We start from the raw sequence: 22,730 nt of genomic DNA, 5'->3' as shown, positions 1-22,730 counted from the left end.
GCAATAATGACGTGATTTTGAGATAGTCAGCAGCACAGGTGATCTTTTGAGATCGCTGCAATAAATGAGATAGACATGGCAATAAGTCAGGTCCGTGGGTTCCAAGTCGCAAGGACGGCTACCAGCGGAGGTTTGTTGTCTACGTCTGTCATTGAGGGAAGACCTCAAATCCAGCTGGAAGGGAGGGAAAACAGAGATGACTGCTTTCCCACCTGGGTCCACAGACCTGCTCTTGATTATTCACACCAACTCAGGTCCCCTGCAGCTCAAACCAGCACCACACCCGCACCGCCCTGCCACCCTTCTGGTTTGGGGACCCTGGGGACCACGCTCCTTTCTTTCAAAACCTGACTCCAGCAACCCTCCCAGGCCCCGTCTGGCCTGCTGTCCCGGGGGCTTCTGCCTCCCACTGCCCAGCGAAGCTGCTCCCTGAGCTCTGCGAACCTGCCCCGTCTGGGTCTCCCTCTGTCTTCTCACTTTCTGCGGTTCCCTGGGAGCCCCGTGGACCCTTTCATCCCGTCCTCTCTCCCAGGCCCATTCGTTCTTGGTGTCAGGGTCACCCCCACATTGTGTGCAGACCCCCTCAGTCACCAGAGGTGTCAGCTGAGCAAAAGCCCACTCCTCTGCTCCCAGCTCCCTCTCTCAAGCCTTTCCTCTTGCCAAGCTCCTGTCCTCTGCAAACCGGCAACCCTGAGGCCCGATTCTGGGAGGAGCGGCTGTTTCCTCCTTCCCCGTGTCCCTTGGATTCCGTCCTTTCTCTCCATTTGCTCTGCCACCGGCCATCCTGCCCTCTTTCCCTCCTGGGGGACTTCTTTCCTCCCTCCTGCCCCACGGCTCGCAGTCACCCTGCTTGCATTCCACTGCCAGAGCAAAGTGGCTGCGACGCTGCTTCCACCCTCAGTACCTCTGGCTGCGCCCCCATCTCACCCCACCTCTTAAAAATAGCTACAGTGCAAATGTGTAAAACAGCATTTTCCACATGTATCCAAGATAACCCAAGGGCCTCACTTCTTCCTGTGGGCCCAGCCCTTCTCGTAGAAAGACTCTCAGCCCACAGAAATTAGAGTGTGGGCAGTTGGGTTCTCAAGGTCAAAGTCAGCCTGTCTGGAACCTGTGGATGCTGTGGCTGAACAGGCCAGTGGTCACTTCTGCCCGCATGTCCAGCGGCCCCCCAGCTGGAATTCCCAGAGGCCAGCCCACCCTGCTAGAGTGGTAGGCCACCTGGAAGGGCTTTCATTAAGTTCGTGGTCAGCCCCTGATGTCCGTCCGCTCTCCTGGCTGCACAGTTGCCCCCAGCCCTTCCCCCACTGCCCAGTGAGGCTTTACAAAAGGGAAAAACCACATCAGTCCAGCGAATACAGATGACCCACGAGGAAAGGATAAAAGCCTCGCCCTTCGGAGAGGACGCAATCGGGCCACGGAGGGCCCGTCCTCTCACAGGGGTGGCCCCACCCCACACAGGTGCAGCATGGATCCTGGGAGACCGCCAGGCACAGAGCTGGACCCTCCCGGCTCCATCAGGCTGTACCCCCTTCCCTCCATTGCCCCCAAAAGTATTTTGTGGTCACCTCTGTGGTCTGGTCCGCCTGTCTTATTTATTTCTTATACACAAGGAGAAAAGGAAGATTGAAGAAGCAGTCCTCTGGAAAATTTGTTTTCATGACGTCTGGTGATCTGCACTTGAATATGACCAAGGGTATTGTCTAGGGGCGTCCCGCATATGTGATCTCCCTGGTTCAATGCACCAGCCCACCCCTCTGATGTCAGACCTTCAGCCACTCTGCTTGTGGTGACCCTTCTCTCCCTCACGAGATCACACCTTTGAGGTGGAAATAGGGATCCTGTGGCCACTCGCTGAGGTCTTACAGAGTGCTCCCTCCTGCCCACCTCCCTGCTCCAGACCCAGGAGTGCCTGACTCAGCCAGTTAATGAGCTTAGATGCAGCTGCTTAACCCCTTCAGTGCTTGTCTCAGTCGCCTCGATTCTCCATCCACAGGAGGCACTGGGGCCACGCGAGTTAGAACTTTTTCCTGCATACCATGTGGACATTGGAGGTATTGAAACCCACTCTTATGGGCACACCAGAGAGGTGAATTAAAGCAGAAATGACTCAGACGTCCCCATCAGTGGTCATAAAGTTGTCCCCAGATCGGTCATGTAATTCATTGTGTCCACCACGTCTCAGAGAGTCTCAGTGTCTGTTCAGAAGGAAGAAGCCAGAATCTGGTTGAAAGGAAGGGCCGGTCCCACTTACCCTGGGGGCCGGTTTGCAGTCGTGCGGACTGAGGTGCACGTCAGCAGGGGCGGGGACTGAGGTGTGTGTGTGTTCCGAGCCGTGAGCGGTCGGCACGGCCAGCCCTGCTGTCTGGGACCGGCTCAGTGACGGGTCCCTGTGTGTCTCCGTTCCGTCTCAGGCGAGTGCAGCAGTGGGATCTGTGACGAGACCTCGTGCGTCAACGGCGGCACCTGCGCAGCGGTCAGGGCTGACTCTTACATCTGCCTATGTCCCCTCGGGTTTAAAGGCCGACACTGCGAAGAGGGTGAGGAGGCGCCAGCGGATGGCATTTCTCTCTGCAAGTCGACGCAAAGCCCCGTCCATGTTTACGGGAGTAACATTGCTTTCTTGGGGAGCTCGGGAGAATCTTTCTCCTTTTTTTGCTGGGTTGGCGTGTCCTCAGGTGTAAGTGTCAAACCAAACCTTCCCGGCCAGGCCTTGGTGGGCTCCTCTTGGCCCACAGATAACTCGGAAGAGCCTGTAGTTTCGGGGCCCATGTCAGGCTGCACGGAAGCGTTGACGGTCCCAGAGCAAGGCCGGGAAGGCGTGTATCACATCAACAGTGGGATGGGCGGAGGGGTCTCGTTTCCCTTTCTTTGCACTTTTCTGCCGAATTTCACTGCCGCACATACTGATCACACACATCAATCACGCCCACTCACCTGTGGACACATGCATGGAAACACAGGCACACACAGGATACGGGAACTTTTGGAAAACCATGCAGAGTCGCACGTGCTTTGACTTCTCCACCAGCGATTCGGATTTGGACCTCAGACACCTCCTGGAGGAACTTTTCACTGTAGAACGTGAAATGTCACGGCTCGTAGAGGAGGGGACCGGCCTGTGTGTCAGACCGAGTCGGGGCTGTCCGTGCGGTCTCTGTTGTCAGAGCCTGACGTGACAAAGGTAGACCCTGGCTCATGTCACACATACTGCAGGTCGGTGGAGGTGCTGGTGCCGGCCCCCCCCCCCAGGTGGCCTTTTCAGGGACACAGGCCCCTGCCTTCAGGGGGCTCCACGGGGGCTTCAGAGGCCCCCACTGATCCCTGCATCTGCCAGCAGGCGAGAGAGGTGAGAATGCAGGAGGTGGAGGGAGTCCTAGGGGCCAGGCCCGGGTGCCGTCCAGCCTTCCCCGCCACATCCCACTGGCCCGGACTCAGTTAGACCCCCCCACGGCGGACAGCTGAGGACAGAGTTGAACCCCGTGCCCAGAGAAACGTGCATGGCTCATTGTGCCCCGGAGGGATTCCTAATGCTCTGCCTGTCTCTCTAGCTTTCACCTTGACCGTCCCTCAGTTCAGAGAGTCCCTGCGCTCCTACGCTGCCACGCCCTGGCCCCTGGAGCCCCGATACTACCTTTCCTTCATGGAGTTCGAGATCACGTTCCGACCGGACTCGGGCGACGGCGTCCTCCTGTACAGCTACGACACGGGCAGCAAGGACTTCCTGTCGCTCAACATGGCAGGCGGCCACGTGGAGTTCCGCTTTGACTGCGGCTCCGGGACCGCCGTGCTCAGGTGAGGGCTGGGACCTTTAGCAACCCCCCCCCAAAAAGCCAAACAGCAGCCACTTTGGGCAAAGCTGACTTTCTCATTCAGTGGGTTATGACCTGCCTGTCTTCCTCACGGTTCCCTTTTCTGAAACCTGTCCTGATTCATGCCCACGACACGCTCCCCCTGGGTCTTGCCATCTTGGGGCCAAGGTTTCCTTTTCCAAATAACTGCCCAGTCGACAGCGATCCTCTGCGTCAGGCCAAGGAACGCGGGTGTGCTTCCGATGGGGGAGAGGGGTGGACCGCCTTCCTTTCCACGCAGCGTCACACCAGGCCATGTGCAGAAGTTGGATGAGTTGTAGTTGATCAGTGCTGTGCCCACAGCATCACTTGGTGGGTGCTTGGCAAATAAATGATGAGCAGTAAAAAAGTATTAACAGAAATGCAATGAACAGCCGTGTGCTCGGTGACCTCACTCAAAATGGTAACTTCCCTCCTGCGCTGTTTGGATGGACGGTGACTGGTCCCTTGGCAAGTCTCTGGCGGCCGCTTTCTGACCACGAATCACCAGCCATTGCAAAGACCCGTTTTGGACCAATTGCTCCAGGACACTGTGTGATGAGGGCTTTCAGCCAAGCTCGGCAGTAAATCGGTGCCTCAGGCACTTGCTGGTGTCTGCAGAACTGGTTCTGAGTCCTCCAAAGCCCTCCGCTTCCCTGCCTCCCGGAGTTCCTTCACTCTGCAGATCGGTCCGTTCCGGTACAGGGTGTCGGGGCCGAGTCCCTCGGAGCCTGCGATGGGAGGTTTCTGTGTTTTTCCTATTTGTGTCTTGCTCTCCTGAACTGTGTGCCTCCCGTGGTAGTTTTGACCTTCGAGCCAGAGGCCCGCCAATCTAATGCCAACATGCTTCTGCTTCTGTGTTTGTCTGGTTCTTCTGTCTTGAAACTGCCTGGGGTGTTCTGTTTCAGTGGTGCCCTGCGGCAGAAGTCGGTGAGTTTGCTGTTGTTTTGAAGGCAGTCGCGGGTCATATTCAAGCTGTACTTGTATTGCTGGACTGTCATTTTTAGAACATGGGCCTGGGGTGTTACCACCGAGTGTTGCCCTTAACGGCCGGTCACTTTTCATGGCTGATGGGAAGTGCTAGCTGCATTGGAGTTTTCATAATTCTTCAGAAGTACAGTTCATTTCTGTCCTTATGGCCGAATCCCTACACATCAATGACACCTCCCCCCTTGGGGAACGGACACACATTTTTGTACCTCTGGTTCTGCAAAAGTGTCCTGGGTGGGTATTTCACTGATTCCATGTATATGTGATTATGCAAAGCAGTCTGAGCAATTCACTAAGAACCGTTTGTCAAGTTGAGGAAGGAGGGCACCTTGTGTATCGCCTTGTGCATTGGAACGGCTTCATTCTGGGTGAGGAATGACCAGCAAGAGCCAGGCGGCGCCAGAGCACAAGCCCTCCCGAGGACAGATGGCTCCCTGCACCTCACGTGGCAGCCACAGCGAGGGGGTCACCAGCACACTGGACCTCAGAAGTCCAGCCTTTTCCTCTTCCTAATTCTCTGCCTACTGTGGACAAGAGGAGTTTTTACAAAAATAAGTTATTGTTGTCCTGCCTGTCAGGAAAGGCTCCTGGAAATAGTTCTTGCCTGTTAGGTGTGGAGAAAGGGAGGCGAACACTCAGAGTGCACGAGGAACAAGGACCGGCCACCCTCGCCCTTGTCCCATCCCCCCTCCAGGGTCACCTGACGGCTGTGATCACTGTTGACGTCCCAGGTGCCCTGGGGAAGACATTTATGTTACAAACCTTTTCGAAGACTTCTTGCTCAGTTAAGAAACTCCTGTGAAAGCCTGAACGGCATGAGGCTGTGGAATGGGCCAGAGGTTTTTAACTTTGGGAAAAGAGTATGGTGGTCAAATTGATTATGAACTTCATTAAAAAATCAAGACAATTGTAACGAGCTGGTGGCGGCCATGATCGATGTTTCCGGGCTGGGGAGCAGTGCATTGACGGGCCACAGCCACTGCAGGACAGAGCGTGACTAAGGCTGTTGCTTGTTGTGGACACGGGGCCTTGGGAAAAGTGACCCTGGTGTCTCTACTGCATATTGATTTAGCCAAGGCGATTAAATCCTAATTGCTAGGACAAATCACAAAAGCCTTTGCCAGAGCAAAAAAAAAAATCAAGGAAGCAGGTGAAGACCTTTCCGTAATGGTGCACATTGGTATTCCTGGTGCTTGTCCAGGTCCACAGAATAATGAGGAGGCGCAGGGAAGGCCAGGAGTCCCGCCGTTAGAAACGCAAATGCAAGAATTGCGCTCTTTTTGCACACCTTGCTGTAACAAGGAATGTGTAAAACTTATCAATATCCTTTAAATTCACGTGATTCCACCTTGAATTAAACACTGAATTTTTAAAATACTTTGAATCCTTTTCACAATATCAGATGCCTGTTCTTGTCCTAATACTGTATTATGAAAAATTTCTAACATAGAAACGTTTAAAGGACAGTCCATTAAACACCCATATACTCACCTCCTGTAGTCTACGGTTAAGGCTTTGCTCTATTTGCTTTTGTCCCATATCTAGCCTTCCACCCATCCAGCTGTCCTTCCTTCCTTCCTTCCTTCCTTCCTTCCTTCCTTCCTTCCTTCCTTCCTTCCTTCCTTCCTTCCTTCCTTCTTTCCTTCATTCTTTCCTCCCCCCTCCTTTCTCTCCTTCTATCCATCCATCCACCCATGTTACTTTTATCTGAATTTCAACACATGCTGCAGATATCAGTACACCAAAGCATCCCTGTTTTATACTGTGGTCTGTATAAGTTTCTCTTCTTCCAAGCTCATGTGCAGCAATGATCGTGTTTTATCCTCCTGTTACCCTTCATCTAGAAAACCCACATTTCAGGCCTGTTGCAAGGAATAAACAAGATAAGAAATGCACCATCCCTACCATGAAAGGGGTCTGATAAACGGACCTAGCGCTGCTGTGTTTGCTAAGCAGGAGTGGTCGTTGTCACTTGCTGGACAGAGTGGGGTGCCTGAGGTTGGCACCGGCAGCGTCAGAGCTAGATTGACGAGCGTTACCGGTGACCACGGGTGCTCACCCACGCTCAGTGTCCTTCCCTTGCAGGAGTGAGGAACCCCTCGCCCTCGGTCACTGGCACGAGCTGCGTGTGTCCCGCACGGCGAGGAACGGCCTCTTACAGGTGGATAAGCAGAAGGTGGTGGAAGGCATGGCGGCGGTAAGGACTCCTCTGTGCCCCTGGTTCGGGGTGGGGACGGGGCTGCTGTTTGCTTTCTGTCCTGGAGATGAGAGCAGCAGCACAGTGGTTAGGCGCATGGACACCAGAGCCAAACGGCCTGGACCGACCTCCGCTCTCCCCTCCGGCCAAGGCACTTAGCTTTTCTACTCCTCAGCCGTGAGTGTGGAGAATAGCCACAGACGCCTCCAAGGGTGGTTCCACCCAGCGTCAGGACGGGCTGGACGGTGCCACAGGCCGTCCCAAACAAGCCCCAACATCAGCAGCTATAACAGGGTTCATTCTCACTCATGCCACATGCCCACCAACGGCCAGCTGCAGCCTTGACCTGAGACCTGGACGGAAGGAGCAGGGTCAGCAAGAAGGCCTAGTGGGCTGCTCCCCGGCCCTGGAAGCTTCTGCCCAGAAGTGGTTTGTTTCTCTTCCACTCACGTGTTGCTGAAAAACGCCAGTGACAACCTGAGGTTGGAGGTCGCCTTCCTGCACAGAGTGGGTACTGCTGACTAGCAGTCCACTGCCTTGGTTGTGACACATTGTGAGGTTGCTGTTGTGACCCCCACTTTATGGATGACGAACCTGAGTCTCAGAGCGGTTAGAAAATGTACAAACACTCAAAGAGGCGGCCAGCAGCAAAGCAGAGCAGTGCGCAAGTCAGGCCATGGGGGTCGTGATGGGTCTTGGAGGGGCCAGGTGACAAGGACCCAAAGACATGTGTGGTCATCTTAACCATCTTTTCCTAAAATTTTACGTACCGTGTTTGTTTTTCATCTGTTGGCAGGGAGGCTTCACACAGATTAATTGCAACACGGATATTTTTATTGGCGGAGTCCCCAGTTACGATGAGGTGAAGGACAAGTCGGGCATCCGCCAGCCGTTCAGTGGGAGCATCCAGAAGGTACTGGCTTCGCTTTCTCATGCTTGCTCGACCTTGACCGCAGACAGTGGAACTGAGAACTGGGGTCAGTGTGCAACCCACGGTACCCAAAGAAATTTTGATAAAGTTTTGACGTTTTTAAGATTTCATTTTTTAATGCTTACAGCATAGCTTTCCAGCCCCATTTCTTACAACATCTGCTCCTGGGTCTCTGCCCAGCAGATGTAGCATGAACATGACTCAGTGAGTTTTTACGGCAGATCCACAAAAAGACCCCGGGACTCCCGAGGGAGGCAGCTGGCATCGGGTCGCTTTGGACACTGTACCAAAGGGGAGGAGGTGCACGGGGTCGATCAGCAACTCAGCGCTTCTCCGCAGGGGTGCTCTGCAGCTTGCTGAGGGCAAGGACAGACTCACCTCCACCTCTCCCCACCCCGCCCCACCGCCACAGTTTAGCAGTTGTTCATCAATCATGCTACCAAGCTCCTAAGAGCAGAGGTTAGGGGTCCTTCCATAGAAGGTCCAGGAAAGAGACCACTCTGCTAGTAAAGACCCAGGGCACGGGCCCCGCCCCGTTTACCTCTTTTCCTTCTCTGGGGGCAGCCAGGGTCTCTCCAGTTATGGGGACAGGGAGTTCTGTTTGCAGCAGAGGGCTCACTCACCCTCCCTGAGTGCCGGGACCACCGAACCTGGGAGGAAAAGGGTTTGAAGAAAAGTGTGTCGGACGTGCGAGTCGTCTGGTTTCCCCTTTAGCCACCGGGTGGGCGTGGGCTGCTGACCCTTTCGAAGCCGAGGCAGAGGAGGGCCAGGGAAGGAGGGCCGTGTTCTGGCCTGCTCATCGGAGCGCGCGTCCTGGTGTGGGGGCCCAGCAGGATTTGCTGACTCTGACACGTCCGCCTTTGCTGCTAAACTGTGGTGACAGTGACACCTCAGTTCAGACCACTGTCTCCCCCCACCCACAGCCATGAGTGGGCTTGGCCACGTTTCCCCACCCCCGTGTTTGAAATTCTCACTCGGCAAGCAAGCTGAGGTGCTGAGGGGCTTCACCCCGCCCCTCCCCAGCCACCCTGGTCAGGCGCAGCCCCTCATGGACACAGATCAGATCAACCCTTTCCTCCTGGCTTCCCAGAAAGGCCACTGCCCCTCACAGGGTTCAGACTGTCGCCTGGGCCGCATCCTGCGGTGGATGCTGCCATCCTTGGCTTGTCTCAGCCACAGGTGACGGTTTCTCTGCCCTTCACTTTCAGCATGGACAGGGGAGACTATGGAAGATTCTGGCTGCTCTTTAGCAGCTTCTGAGACTCAGAACTGAGGAAAAGTTGTCTCCCAGCCCTTGACCCTCTCCAAGGGCGCGGCAAGCCTGGAAACAGGGACTAGAGGCAGGAAGTGCCGTGGCTACCCAGTTAGGACCCCCTGCAGCGTGGGGGTCCCCTGGGTTCTCTGTTCTCCTTGAGTTCTGAGCAGCATTGGAGACATGGAAACACCAGCAGCTAGAGTTCGGTGCACAGTCCGAGTCAAGGGCGGAAAACAATGGGTCTATTTATCTGGGGTCCGGAGCCCTGTCACCTACTGCCAGAGTCGTCAGTTTCTCCAGAGCCCACTGGCAGGGACAGAAGGGGGCAGTCCCAGCGAGTAGGCCCGGCAGTGGGGAGGGCTCGGGAGCTGAGTTTCAGTTTTTTCTTGAATGAGGGGGCAGGACGTGGAGGGTGGAAGGGAACTCGGGAGTGTCGGGGACGGAGGAGGGGGGAGGCCCAGCGGTGGAGCTCGAGGGGCCCACGGGAGGATTAGCCAGAATCACAGAGCAGTCCCGGAGAGGCTTCCCCTCCGCCATCGGCCGGAGCCCCCCGTCCCTCTTGGGTTCTTTTGTTTTGGATCCTTCCCTGCTCAGCTCTAGGGCACACACTGAAACCTCGGGGGCCGCACCTTAGAACCACCTGGACGGCTTTCCAAGGTTACTGATAAGTGGACGCCGCCCTCAGAGATTCTGACATGATTGAGCTGGGTGGGCCCTGGGCCTTAGGTGTTTCCTAAACCCCCCGGGGGCTCCACCAGGCAGCCAGGGTGAGACCTCCGATTGTGTGTTGGCAGTTACCGGGACTTCTCTTTGACCTCTCGTGGGACCGGGTCTTCCAGAACCAGAGGGGCCTTGACGCTGCAGGTTCTCCAGGTGCCGGGCATGATTGCGTCCGCTCCTGCCTCATTAGCAGCACAGGGGCAGCACCTGGACCTGCTCGCCTCCGTCTAACGCTCTCTCTCGCTGTGTGGGTCTAGGTTGGTGGGCGAGGGACGAGTCAGTAACCGCAGGGCTGTTTTCTGACTTCCTGACTTCTTCGCGTGTTCTCTCCCCAAGATCACCCTGAACGACCGCGCCGTCCACGTGAAGCACGACCTGAGCTGGGGCGTGAACGTGGAGAATGCCGCCCACCCCTGCGTGGCGGGCCCCTGCGCCCACGGGGGCAGCTGCCGACCCCGAAAGGAGGGCTATGAGTGTGACTGTCCCTTAGGCTTTGAGGGTCTGCACTGCCAGAAAGGTACGTGGGGGCCCGGCCCCATGTCGGGGGCCGTGGAGGGGAAAGACTGGGCGGACTAGGGCGCTGGCGGTGCCGGCGCAGCAATACTGGGTGTTTTTATCAGTGATTGCAGTGATATCATAGGTAGCCAATTCCATAGAAACCACTGAGATTCTTTAGTAATTAAAAGGTGGAAGTCCCTCTGTAACAGTAGGTAAAACAGCTTCCCCACGCCCCTCCCCTGCCTCCTTGCCTGGGAATCCCCTCTGGGCCCAGCGGTCAGACGGTGAGCCCATCTTCCTGGGCGTTTGCCAGACCCCGTCCACCTGAGTCACCCTCAGAGCCTGTCTGATAGGCTGGTAAACGTTTTAACTAAATGTTGACCCCTGCTTGAGAATTTTTTAAAGACATATTGCCAAGTACAGAAAAATAAGGATTGTACTTCTCTAAACTAAATATCAATAAGCTTCTGTAGAGAGCGGCTCTCTGTGCTACCCAAGCCTCCCCCGAGCCTCAGTTTCCTCACTGTAGGGTGAGAATGAAAATAGCCACAGTGGAGGCTGTGGTGTGGGCACAATGGACAACACATGTTCCTTGGACGAAGGCCTGCTGAGCCCTCAGAACACCAGCCGTTATAATTATCAATGAGGAACAGAAAACCTGTTAGCAGGTGCTGTGAGCGACTCGGCACCGCCCTTGTCTGAGCTCCTCGGGCAGGTCACAGACCAAGAGCCCTGAGTGCGGGCGGCGGGCCGCGGCCTGGTGTCCCAAGAGGCCTGTGCACAGGTGGCCGTCATTGTGTCGGGCCCCGTGGAGTGACTTGTTTGGGTGTCCGGACGGCCTCACCTGCTCGGGAACTAATCAGAGAGAGGTAGTCAGGCCTGGAGGACGTCAAGCCGCCAGGCTAGGTGAGGGAATATGTTGTTTTTCTTATTTTGTTTCTAGGTTCTTAACTTTTTTTAAATCCTCACACGAGGGCATCCTTATTGATTTTGGAGAGAGAGGAAGAGAAGGGAAGAGAGGGAGAGAAACGTGTGTGAAAGAGAAACATCGATTAGTTGCCTCTCATATGTGCCCTGACAGGGGACCAAACCAGCAACCTAGGCCTGTGCCCTGACCAGGCATTGAACTTGAAACCTTCCGGCGTGTGGGAGGCTGGTCCAACCAACTGAGCCATATTGGCCAGGGCTCCAGGTTCCTGATTTTTATCGGAGGTAGGGCTCAGAGGAAAACTGTAAATTTCTGGCAGATATTTGGTACATGGAGTGATAGGAGAAGTTGTTTTGCAGTGGCCTTGGAAAATCTGAAAGATGCCAGTTTGCCAGGTGGAAGATTAAGTGGCATTCTACTTAAATGAGTTTTTCAACCTCATTTGCATGACAAATCATATGACATATTTATTAACATAGCCCAGCCTGTGGTAACCCCCCAGAGGAGAGCAGTTGACCCATCTGTGAATGAGTCTAATGCCGATTCTAACAGGCAGCCCTTGTCGAGCTCAGAGCGCGTCCTCACAGAGATTTAGTCCGAGTGGCCCCTCATTCAGACAGTTGGGACTGGACTTCACACAGCAAGGTCTGTGTCTCACCACAAGCAGCGCAAGCTTGCTGCTGCCTTAGACGCCAACCCTAATGGTCATCATTCAGAGTCTGGGCTGAAATGAACAGTTGGCAGCTTTGGGAATCAAAGGAGGAAGGGCTGGGTTGTTTGCCATCTTGTTGACCCCATTTGCCTGCTGCAGAACATTAGCCATAACATATATGAAAAGCTCACGTTCACAGCCCCATAACTATGGGTTCAGGTTGAACAAAAAATAAATTTCACCAGAATGAAGGGGCTGGTCCCTGGGGAGGCTCTGGGCTTCCTGGCAGGATCCAAGCAATGGACAGTGGCAGGGGGACCGGGGGACATCTGGGCCTCTTTCTGTGACACACTGGGCTGGACCGTCAGCTGCCCCTGCTGTGCCATTATCCCCTTGTTCTTTGAAAAACAGGCAGTCCTTCTGGCACCAGGGGGGCCGGTGCCGGTGGTAAGGAGAGGCGCACCGGGGAGGCACGGCCCTCCTCCCCTGTGACGCGGCTTCGGAGGGTGAACGGGGCTCTGGGCGCCAGTGAGGACAACTCAAGGAGAGTCGTCCCAGGCCTCAGCAGGCACACGGCAGAACACAGCCTGCTTTTATACAGGGGAGGGCGTGTAGTCCCAGATAAGGACTGGAAAGAAATGGGAAGTGGGCAACCACAATAGTGCCACAGAAGGACAGTCTAGACATCTGGGTAAATTCATAGCTTGGACAGCCAAGCAGGGCTGGAAGTCCACGTTGGCCAGGGAGGATCCTGTCTAATCCAGCAGGGGACTCAGAGCCTCGTATGTTGAATACTTAAAGCTTTGGGGTTTTTCCTCTGCCTCCAAACCAGGTCGTGCTTCCAAAGCAGGAGCCTGGCCCCAGGGAGGGTAGACCTGTGCCTTTACATTGAGCAGCTAGTGTGGCCATCGCCAGCATCAGGCCCCATTCTATCCACGCCGAGGGGCACCTTCTCCATCTGGGGGTTCGTTTGGGGCTCCTCAGTGGGTGGTTTTCTGTAACCTCCTCGGGGTTTGTGGCAGGCAGGTGAACTCCACTAGGGACCTTGTCAGCAAAGTGGACACTTGCCTGGATGGCTGGGGCCCCAAACTCAGACGAGACCTCTCCTTGAGAGGGTCTGGCACCCAGACCACCACAGCGGTTTGGGGAGCCCCCGAGGCCCCTGCAGGGCCAGGGGCAGGGGCAGGAGCACCCTCTGAGCGCCGGGCCATCCCCAGGGCTCTGCAGGCTCCTGAAGCGGCAGCAGCAGAAAATGCAGCCTCGGTCCCAGCTCGGGAACCACCGAGGCAGGAGGAGCAGGGGTGCTCCTGAGTCCCAGCCACGACTCAGGTGCCGGTGATGTGACCGTCCCCTTCTTCCCGGGCTCTCGCTCCTAGGTGCCGCCCTCCTCACGGCCTCACACCTCAGCACCCCAGCCCTGAGGCCCCGTCTCATCTCACCGGGGGGCTGTGGACAAGCCCTTTGTCCTCAAAAGAACACTCCCCACCCTTACCTACTTAGGTCTTCTTTCTGCTCCCATCCGATTTACCCACCTTGTGTTCCAGCTCCTCACAGACCTTACATCCAAGGAAGTGACTCATAGTTGAAGCCAAGCCTCACAGACTACGTCTGAAGGAGTATTCCTGGCTGGCCGGGCCGCACCGGGGCTGCGTGGGGCAGAGAGAGGAGCCAGACCTCCTTCCTGTCCCTTCAGTGCTGGCTGCGGTTTGGACTCAGGCCACTAGGTGGGGGTGTTTCTCTGCGGCCGGTGAGCTGAATGTGCTCAGTCCAGATACCCACAGCCACGGAGGCCACGCCTGGGCCAGGGCAGGCGTTCTTCGTGGGACAGGGTCCTAAAGGTGGGGTCCCCCTGATCTCTACTGACGCGCCACATGCACAACATCCAGGACGTCTTGTGTTGTGTTCACATCATGTTGCCGGGTCCGATTCGGATGCATGTTTCTTGGTCCCTGTGTATGGAAAATAGCTTCAGTAAGTAGAGGCTGTCCTCTAAGACAACCCAGGACATAGAAACACAAATTAACAAAATACACACGCCAGCAGGAGTTTCTTTTCTTGGGGTGGTGTAGGATTAAACCGTGAGAAATTGGGGGTGGTCAGCCGTGAGGCAATTCTTTAGCCAGCCAAGGGCTGGTAGTGTGGAGAGAGGTGTTTGTTTGTTTGTTTGTTTACCCGGTGGCTACAGAGTCTGCTTTGTAACAGGATCTCTGTACCAGGTAGCACTGTCCCCCAAGGGCCGGGGGATGAGCGAGCTGCCCAGGGGCTGGACCGCGTCCACCAGGATGTCCATGAGGGGGCCCAGGTTGTTGGGAAAGCTGGATCACCGCCCCCCACCGCCCGCCCCCGGGGCCTTCCTTCCCACGTCCTGTGACTACAGGACAGAGCCCGCCCTCCCCTCAGCTCTTTAGAGCCTGCTGGGAATTTCAGGTCCCTCGAGTGGAAAGTGGACTTTGTCCGGCTTGGGGGCTCCTGCTCCCTGGAGGACTGTTGTCTGCGTGTCATCAGATGGCACCAGCTTTGAGGTGTAAATGTGGGGAAGTGGCAAAAAACACATTTCAACTAATGCATCGAAGACGATGTAAAAAATAGATATAAAGGGTTAGAGCCGTGTTTATACTGCGTATTTAAACAAACTACGAAGGTGCCCGAAAGGGCTAGATGGTGACTTCCAGCCCCGATGGCTTAGGAGAGAACCAACATGCGTCCAGGGGTACTTACTACAGTGAGTGTATTTTTGCTGCATTGTGCTCAGCAGTGTCATTTCTGGAAGATTCCCCTGCCCTTTGTTAACCGCAAAAGAACCAGAGCTCCGGGGGCTTGCCCTCGGGGTGGTGGGGTGGGAATTGGGCTGATCTTTTCCACTCCACAAAAAAGAGGCTGCTGGCAGGCTTATCGCTCCTTTTCCACACACATCCCAGAGCCAAGAAAAGTAATAATCATTGACGAGGTAAGTAACTCTTTAGCAAGGAACTGTTTCTCCAGTGTTAGAATAAGCGAGGGACCGTCAGTTCAAGGTCGGGGGAGCCTCGGTGGTGCCAGACAACGTATTACACACAAGTCTTCTCGCCTTCTCGGTTTGCCCGCCCCTCCCCTCACTGCCACTGAGGCTGGGGGGCCAGCGGGCCCTCTGCGGGGTTTTATGAGGAAACAGGGCTGCTTCCCAGTGATCCGCCGCTGGTGTAACTGGGGTTTTTACAAGGACTGTGAAACCCTGACTTTCCCTGTTCTGTTTCACGCTGGCGCATGCAGAGTGCGGGAACCACTGTCTCAACAGTAAGTACAGTGCGCCCCGTGAAGGGCTGTGCCAGTGCCCGGGGCTCCTGCCAGGGCAGGTTCCAGAGGACAGGCCGTGGGCACCGTGCGGCACAGGCAGCCGTGTGCGCCAGTGCCGTGGGACTCGGACACACCCACCAAGGTGGTGGCAATCCTCCCTCCAAAAGCACAGCTGCCCTGAGAATGCACTTGAGACCCCGCTGGACTTTGGGAAGCCCTGAGCCCCTGAGCTGGGGGCTTGGCCGGTGGCAGGACCCGGCTCACACAGACCCTTTAGGCTCCGTGTGCAGAGCCGATGCCTGACCAGCACTTCCTGACCACTTCAAGGAGCCCAGCGCAGCCCTGGCTGTTAGCCACAGGCCCAGGTCCAGGGTCAGTAACAGCAAGGACAGGCTCCGCCTGTGCCTCTCTCCCTGTGGTGGAGTCAAACCCAGGGGGGCGCCGTGGTTTTGTGAAGCTCCTAGGTAGCCTCTCTTCTCTGTTCTCAGCTCTAGATCCTGAAATTCAAGGCTCCCCTGCCCCCAGCTAGGAGCCCCCTGGTAGCTCTGCAGTTTGGCACCCTTGGGTCTCTCCTGGGCCTCCCTGCCGGACCTCTCACCTCTGCCCCACTCCGCTGGCCATTCTCCCTGCACCTTGCCTTTTCTGCCCCCCTGTCCCTGCCCCAGGGGCCGCCGGTCCACCCGCCTTCTCCTCCTTTACTTTCTCAGCATTTTCTTCTCTCCCCTCCTCACTCTAGCTTGCCCCTCCCACCCCAAGCCCCCCACCAGCCCCTGCTCTCCACTGTCTTTCTCTTTTGCATCCCACTCTTTTCTCCTCTCTCCCCTCCTCCCCACCTTAACCGGAAGGGGGAGAGGCCAGCAGTGCGACCCAGGAGTTCACATACAACGGCCTTTGCTCGCTCTGTTCCTGACAGGCCCCCTGGGCCATGGGCGCTTGTCCAGCTTGGCCTGTGTGGCTTCAGAGAGCAAGAGAGCAATTTCTCGGGAATTACTTCAAAACTTTTTCTCTTCCTTTGCTTTTCTTGTTTTCCTTGCTTTCAAAAATTTTTCTTTTTATGAAAATATTTTGGGACTTGTCAACACAGGAACTTACGCTTGGGAGCTCAATGTTACTGGGTTTTAGGCTTTGCTGTTCTCTCTCTTTCTTTAAAAAAATGGTTAGAAGTTATGTTTAAATTCTCCTGGGTGTTCATCATGTCAAATAATTATATATGTTTTTTCCCGGGTTTACGACCACATACTTTTGTGAAACTCTAACTCATTTCATAAGCTGGCTTATTCTATTTTGTTTTGCACATTTCTTTGAAAATGAGATTCATTCCACCTTAATTCTTTAAGGTGTCATTGCTGTATTTTTCGAAAGACAGAAGAAATCTGGCTGTTATCTCTTTGGCTAAAGTCTCCTCAATTATCCCCAGGGTTTGATACCAAACCCAAACACATAACCTAATTGTATACAAATGGGGTAGAAAAGGAAGATTTCTCAGGAACACAAAGCGAAGGCAAATTGAGGGGAAGGAAACTTCATTTCTGAAGTCCTGGGAAGTAAGCAGTGGGCTGAGGACCTGACCCAAGTGGGCCAGTCTGGTTCTGTTCCCTTAGTGACATCATCTCGGGCCGGTCCTTGGTGACCTCTGGGTGACCTCTGGGCATCGTTTCCCTGTCCTGTAAAATGGGTCTATCTGCCCCTCCCTTTTCTGCACACTCCCCACTACTTTGTGAGATTGTGGTGAAGACCTTGTGAGATATGGCACTGGACAGCGCTTGGTACAAAGAAGGCAACGCCTCATTTCTTGTACTTTGCCAGTCTCTTGCAGTGTGGCTGGAAGCATTCTGGGGCAGGTCAGCTTTAAATACAGGAATCCTGGAGGGCTTTTGGGGGGGTTATTTCCTCTGCTCCCCTTGGAGGGCATCTAGGTTTGCCCCCAGCTGCTCCTCACACAGCCCACGACCTGCTTACATGGATAGCTGGGCGCGGGCCAAGTTTCAGCACCTTGCAAGCCCTTCTGTGGAGTGCAGAGGCTGTTCCCAGGGTCAGCCAGCCCCAGGGAGGGGTGAGCAGAGAGACACTAACTCCAGGCCCTCAGGCCAGGCAGCCCCAAACCTGGCCAGGAGGAAGGCGCTGACAAGTTAGCTTGTTAAATGTCCTAATTCCAGGAGCTGGCCTTCTTGATGTTTTCTGGCCACAAGGTTGAGTGCTGGGGTCCACGGGGCCTCAGACCACATAACCCCCATCTCTGTTCTGTCTCAGCCGTCACGGAAACCATCGAGACTCCGCAGTTCATCGGCCGCAGCTACCTGACCTACGACAGCCCGGACATCCTCAAGAGGTAAGCACTTCCCCAGGCACCTGCCGTATCTCTTGAGGGTAGAGTTCTCAGTGTCGTTCCTAAGACTTTTCCTTACTTCTTGTGCCAGGAGCTAATCCTAAAGGAGGCAGTTGAGCCGTGGCCTCAGGGGAAAACAACCACACATCCTAAACATACGTACCAGAACAAAACAACACAAATAGACTTGAAAAAGGCAGGCTTTGAAGCAGCCCAAATGCTGTCGGAGGAGGTGCCCACTTTTGCAGACAGGGTGAGGAGTCCGGGGAGTCGCTTCATGCTGTTCTTGGCTGCGGTGTGCAGCTCAGCCTGGAGGGACCTGGTGCCCCACAGCCCAGCACAGCGCTCAGTCTGTGCCCTACTTGGCATCTTCGGCCGCAGAGGTCCCCTGTCCTCCTCAGGCTCTGACTGGCTCGGTGGGGGCTCCTTGGATCTCTTCATATGGATACGAGCAGATGCCACGTTGCCACCGTGGCTGTCAACCCCTGGTGGCCGGGGTTCCAGCCCCTCACTGGAGTCCAAGCTGCTGGCTCGGAGGAGCCTGTGTATGTGACCAGGGAAGGCTGGCCCTGGGCTGGTCTTCAACCCAGGGATCCTCGTCTCTGGTGCTTCCATTTTGCCTCTTCTCTCTCTTTTTCCCCCCCTACTTCTTTGTAGTTTACAGTCTGCCATCCTGCACAACACTGCCAGCACCACCATTCTCGAATTTTCCTTCTTCTTTAGGTTGACTTTTCTTAAGGCAAAGCTTTAGGCTAAAAACACCCAGTTCTTGGGGTGGAGGTTGGTGGCTTTTCAAGCAATATAGGTGGTTGAGAGACATTTTCCTGGGGCACCGGACGAATATTTCCCTGGTAACTCTCAACACTCACCAGACAGACAGACATTGCTTCGTTTCTCTAATCCCATATTGTATTTATCTTGGTGGTCTTGGCATGGGACCGTAGGCAAAATGATTTCCAGCCAAGAGAGACCCAGTTCTTTCTTCAGTCCTTTTCTCCAAAGATGGAAGGGCATTCAGTCTCCAGAAAGCAGGTGTGAAAGGGGCCCAAGTCTTCAGCCCCTGGGATGCTTCATGAGCGGCACCAGGTAGCTGGTGGGAATAGGAGGCACTGGGCCCCAAACCAGAGCAACTCGGGTGGCCCTTGTGGCATGTCTGTGTACGCATGCGTGTGTGCGAAGCCACAGGTAAAAGTCAAGTTCAGGGTCTGTTTCAGTTAGATGCCTTTGGCTGCAAGTAACAGAAAACTCAACTTGAAATGTCTTAAACGTGAGGGTCTTTCTTATTTCATACAATAAACCATCCAGACTTAGACTAGACCTTGGCTTGACTGATTCAGAGAATCGTCAGCAACATCAAAGACCCAACTCTGTCTTTTTGCCTTACTATCCTCAGCACATTCTGCAGTGGCTACGCCCCTCATGGTCAGGAGACAGCTCTGCATGAGACGCTCATTAGATGGACGTCACTCAGGGCAACGTCCAGTGGAAGTGAAAAACTTTTTTCCTCATTTTCCTCTAGGAAAGGACTCTTTCCTAGAAACTTCCCGATACATTACCTCTAGCTCATTGGATAATAGCGAGTGACATGGCCATCCCCAAACCACTCACTGCAAGAGAAACAGAGCCATCGCGATTGGCTCCCACCGATCAGCACATCCCAGGCAGGTGGTGGAGGAGAAGGGCCGGAGCTGGGTTGCTCTGCGCCTGGCCAGGGGAGGGGTCGATGCTGCGGACCCTGCTGCTCCCTCACCACTCTGAGGCCCTGCATGGGGAGGGCAGGACAACCCTGGTCTCTTCCTGCCTGGGCCAGGCTCTGGGAAGCCTGAACAGAAGTCCCCTCCACGTTCACTACTAAATGCATCTATAGCTCCAGGTTCGTGGGACAGACAGAAGGACGGTACAAGTGATGGGGGCGTAGAGAGAGACTTTTCCAAAAGTGCCATATCAGTAGCAGGATTAAAGTTGTGTTTCCTCTTACTGCCTTTTATGTAAGGACCTCATGCTTGCTCTTCGCCCTGTGACAGAGGGAACATGGGTCACTCTGGTTCGACTGGGTTTCGGAGCTAGGCTCTGCCTGGGAACTGATGGGAGCACAGGGCCCCGGCCAGCTCTGGCACCTCCCCTTTCCTCCCAGCTCCTCATTCCTCTCCATCTGGCCTTTGCCACAGCACCTCTCACTCTGCCTCCTGCCCAGTCTCCCCTCTGTCCTCCAGGACAGTCGCCACCAGAGCTGGCCGTCCACAGTACGATCACAGTCCAAGGAAGCTGCCAAGTTCAGCCTTTTGGAAACTAAGAAGGCCACTCCCCTTTGGGGGATGGGGAACCCTTTCCCAAGGACCCTGCAGGCATAGGACAAGAAAGGAGGGCTGGAGTGTATGTTGGGGTGCCGCTGGGACTGTAGACTTGACCAGGATCTGGCCGATCTGTGACTCACCGAGTGTTCTCATGGGCCTGCACCACGCCTGGGGCCGGAGATGCTGCTGCCCCGTGAGCAGGCCTTGTGCCTGTGATGCTGTGACTTGGGGTGAGGACACCAACACTAATCTCCTGGTGGTAGGTGTCAGGAATGCCAGATCGTCCGTACACCTGGCTTCTCCAGGCTGGCGGACAAAACTCGGGCGTGGATGCTGCTGGAGAGCGGTTGATTTGGTGCAATTGTTTGTGTGTTTCCGCCAGGGTGTCCGGATCAAGGTCAAATGTATTCATGAGGTTTAAGGCCACTGCCAAAGACGGCCTGTTGATGTGGCGGGGAGACAGCCTCCTGTCCAACAGTGACTTCATTTCCTTGGGCCTTCGAGACGGAGCCCTGACGTTCAGGTAAGGCCCCCGCCAGCTGCCTGCAGCATGGCCTTGCAGCCCACGCCAGAGTATTGCCCCAGTGAACCAGAACACAGTTCACTGGCATGACCATTGCCTGGAGCTCCAGGCTTCTCTGAGGCTCCTGGTCTTTCTTGCCAGCGCCCGTCTTCCCGAGCAGCAGCGATCAGCCATCACAGCCCAGGGGCCAGGGCTGGCCCGCCACCCATTTCTGTAAACGAAGTGTTGTTGGAACACTGCCTTGCTCCTTCATCCATATATTGTCCGTGACAGTTTCCATGCTACAGTGGCACACTCGAGTGGTTTTAGAGGGGACCGTATGGCAAAGCCTAAAATGTCCATTTCCTGGCTCCGTGTAGGACAGATTTTGACCCCCAGTTGTGCTGCGTTCCTGCCACGTGCTCCCCACTTGCATGTCGGGAAGTGGGGGAAAGAGGACTTGGGAGAGCTGAGCGTGGCCCGCGGTGGGTTTGATGCTCTCTGTCTGGGGCTGAGCTGGAGACCGCAAGTCAAAGACCCGGCTCTAGGTGCTCACGGTGCCCCCTGCTGGCTGTGCAGCCTCGGGGAGCAGATGCCTGCCTCCCAGTCTCCCACGCAGAAAAGGAAGCACGGATTCGGGTCTGGATGGACCAGCCCAGCGTTGGGGGTTTTGTAAATGCTTCTTGGGTGACACTGGCAAGGCAGTGCCTGGGCCTCTTAAACTCAATTTAGACTGCTTTCACGACTTTCAAAGGGGTCGCTAGGAAATAGCTGAAGGGCCTCTCACAGCTTTTCCTCAGCAGAGCAGTGGGAGCCGGGTTCCCACCCGGCAGGCCTGTGTAATATGAAACCGCTTCTGCTGGAGATTGGGAACTACTCATCTGGACCAGGGATTCTCCACGTGTGGTCCCTGGGCCGGCAGCATCACCTCGCCAGGGAACGTCAGAAATGCCAGTTCTCAGGCCCCACCCCAAACCAGAGAAAGCAGGAGTGGGGCCAGCCAGCTGTTGTCACCACTTCTCTCGGCAACTCTGATGCTCATCTCCGGGGGCAGGGGTTCCTCTGCCCTTCCCTCCTGTGACTCCCCCCCTGGGGCCTGGCACGAGTGTTCGTGGGCTGAGGGGGCTGCACTGGAACAGAAGTGGACAGAGCCACGGCAACTGAGCCACAGAGTGGATGAAGGCTTAATTCTGGGCGTCCGTGGGTCGTGCCCCGGGGCTCCTGGACAGCCAGCTACATGGACGTCTGTTCAGTCTGAATAAAAAGCAGTCTGAGAGGAAACGCCATTTATCCGGTGTCGAGCTTGCTCCTAAATAGCAGAGCAGGCATAGTGGCGATCCTGTGACTTTTGGGGCTTTGAGAGACCTGTGTGGTTAAAGGCTAGAGGCCGGCCCACGAGAGCTGTGCTCACCGTCCCCACCCCCGGCCTCTCCAACCCCTGCCCCAAGGTCAAACGCCAAGCTTTTCACACCCCGGCTTCGGGCTGGCTGCCCCGGAGCCATTTTCTTGTGGTTTTCCTGTGGTTAACCTCACCGAGGCCTCGAGTACTTGATTGTGCCCAGAAAAGGGAACTGAAACAGTAGCTCAGCCACGGGTGGGAGGCCCACGTCCCCCTAAACCGCCAACCAAAACGCGTTGGCCCCCCGGCCCTGCAGAGTGGGGAAACGCGATCCGCTCGGGGCTGCCGCGCAGCTCCCATGGGCCTCCGGCGGACCCGGCCAGCCTCCCACACCCCCTGGGCGCCTTCTAGCAACTCCACTGCATCCAGACACAGTTCTGCAGCCACCGCTTCTTTCTCCGTTTTCTGACGATTGGCCCCATGTTTTTCTTCGGAGCCTGGAGCTTGGGTTGGGCTCTGGATGCACAGCGTCTCCCTGGCCTGCCCCTGGGCCCACAGCTGCTGCCGTGTTCCTTCCTCTGACAGGCAGGCGTGCGGATGCTCTGGGGGAGGCTGGGCACAGGGAGGACCAGGGCGCAGGCCGGTGGGGGTTGGCCAGCAGCAGCCTCAGCCGGCCAGCCAGCGGGGAACCTGCTTCAGCCGGACAGCCCTGGGCCTACACGCAGAGACCGATGGAGCAGGTCTCCTTGGGCACGAGGGGCTGATGGGAATCCCTCTGGGAGCCCACACTGGGATTCAGGGTCCGATGTCCTTGAAGGCTTCAGAATCAGACAGGCAGGGTTCCCATGGCCACGTGACCTGCTGCAACTTACCAGAAAGGACCGGGTTGGCTGGGAGGGCTGAGTGCGTTCATTCACCAAAAGGGCTCCCTGCATCTCTAGTTATTAGTGGTAATGACGACCACAATTGCTTTCCTCCATGGAGTGTTTTCTACC

The 22,730-nt window shown here is 55.7% G+C and overlaps 1 protein-coding gene across 3 annotated transcripts in view; it reads left to right on the top strand.

Annotated features, from left to right (window-relative positions):
* Positions 1–22,730, top strand: part of EGFLAM (EGF like, fibronectin type III and laminin G domains) — a 139,228-nt gene that overhangs the window by 106,098 nt on the left and 10,400 nt on the right. Inside the window, exons 14-20 of one of the 3 annotated variants that reach the window (XM_037128989.2) lie at positions 2,415–2,540; positions 3,552–3,795; positions 6,906–7,017; positions 7,814–7,930; positions 10,260–10,440; positions 17,525–17,603; positions 20,277–20,417. In XM_037128989.2, the coding sequence (XP_036984884.2) occupies positions 2,415–2,540; positions 3,552–3,795; positions 6,906–7,017; positions 7,814–7,930; positions 10,260–10,440; positions 17,525–17,603; positions 20,277–20,417 (1,000 nt within the window). Of the gene's footprint in view, positions 1–2,414; positions 2,541–3,551; positions 3,796–6,905; positions 7,018–7,813; positions 7,931–10,259; positions 10,441–17,524; positions 17,604–19,119; positions 19,262–20,276; positions 20,418–22,730 lie in introns of those variants that run through there. The other 2 variants (XM_053657321.1, XM_053657322.1) reach the window with 2 other exon arrangements.

This window comes from Artibeus jamaicensis, unplaced genomic scaffold (genome assembly GCF_021234435.1).
Source record: "Artibeus jamaicensis isolate MK-2021 breed Jamaican fruit bat unplaced genomic scaffold, CSHL_Jam_final scaffold_369, whole genome shotgun sequence".
In the NCBI taxonomy this organism is placed as follows: domain Eukaryota; kingdom Metazoa; phylum Chordata; class Mammalia; order Chiroptera; family Phyllostomidae; genus Artibeus; species Artibeus jamaicensis.
The sequence above is the reverse complement of the archived record's forward strand: the minus strand, read 5'-3'. Positions and strand labels throughout refer to the sequence as shown.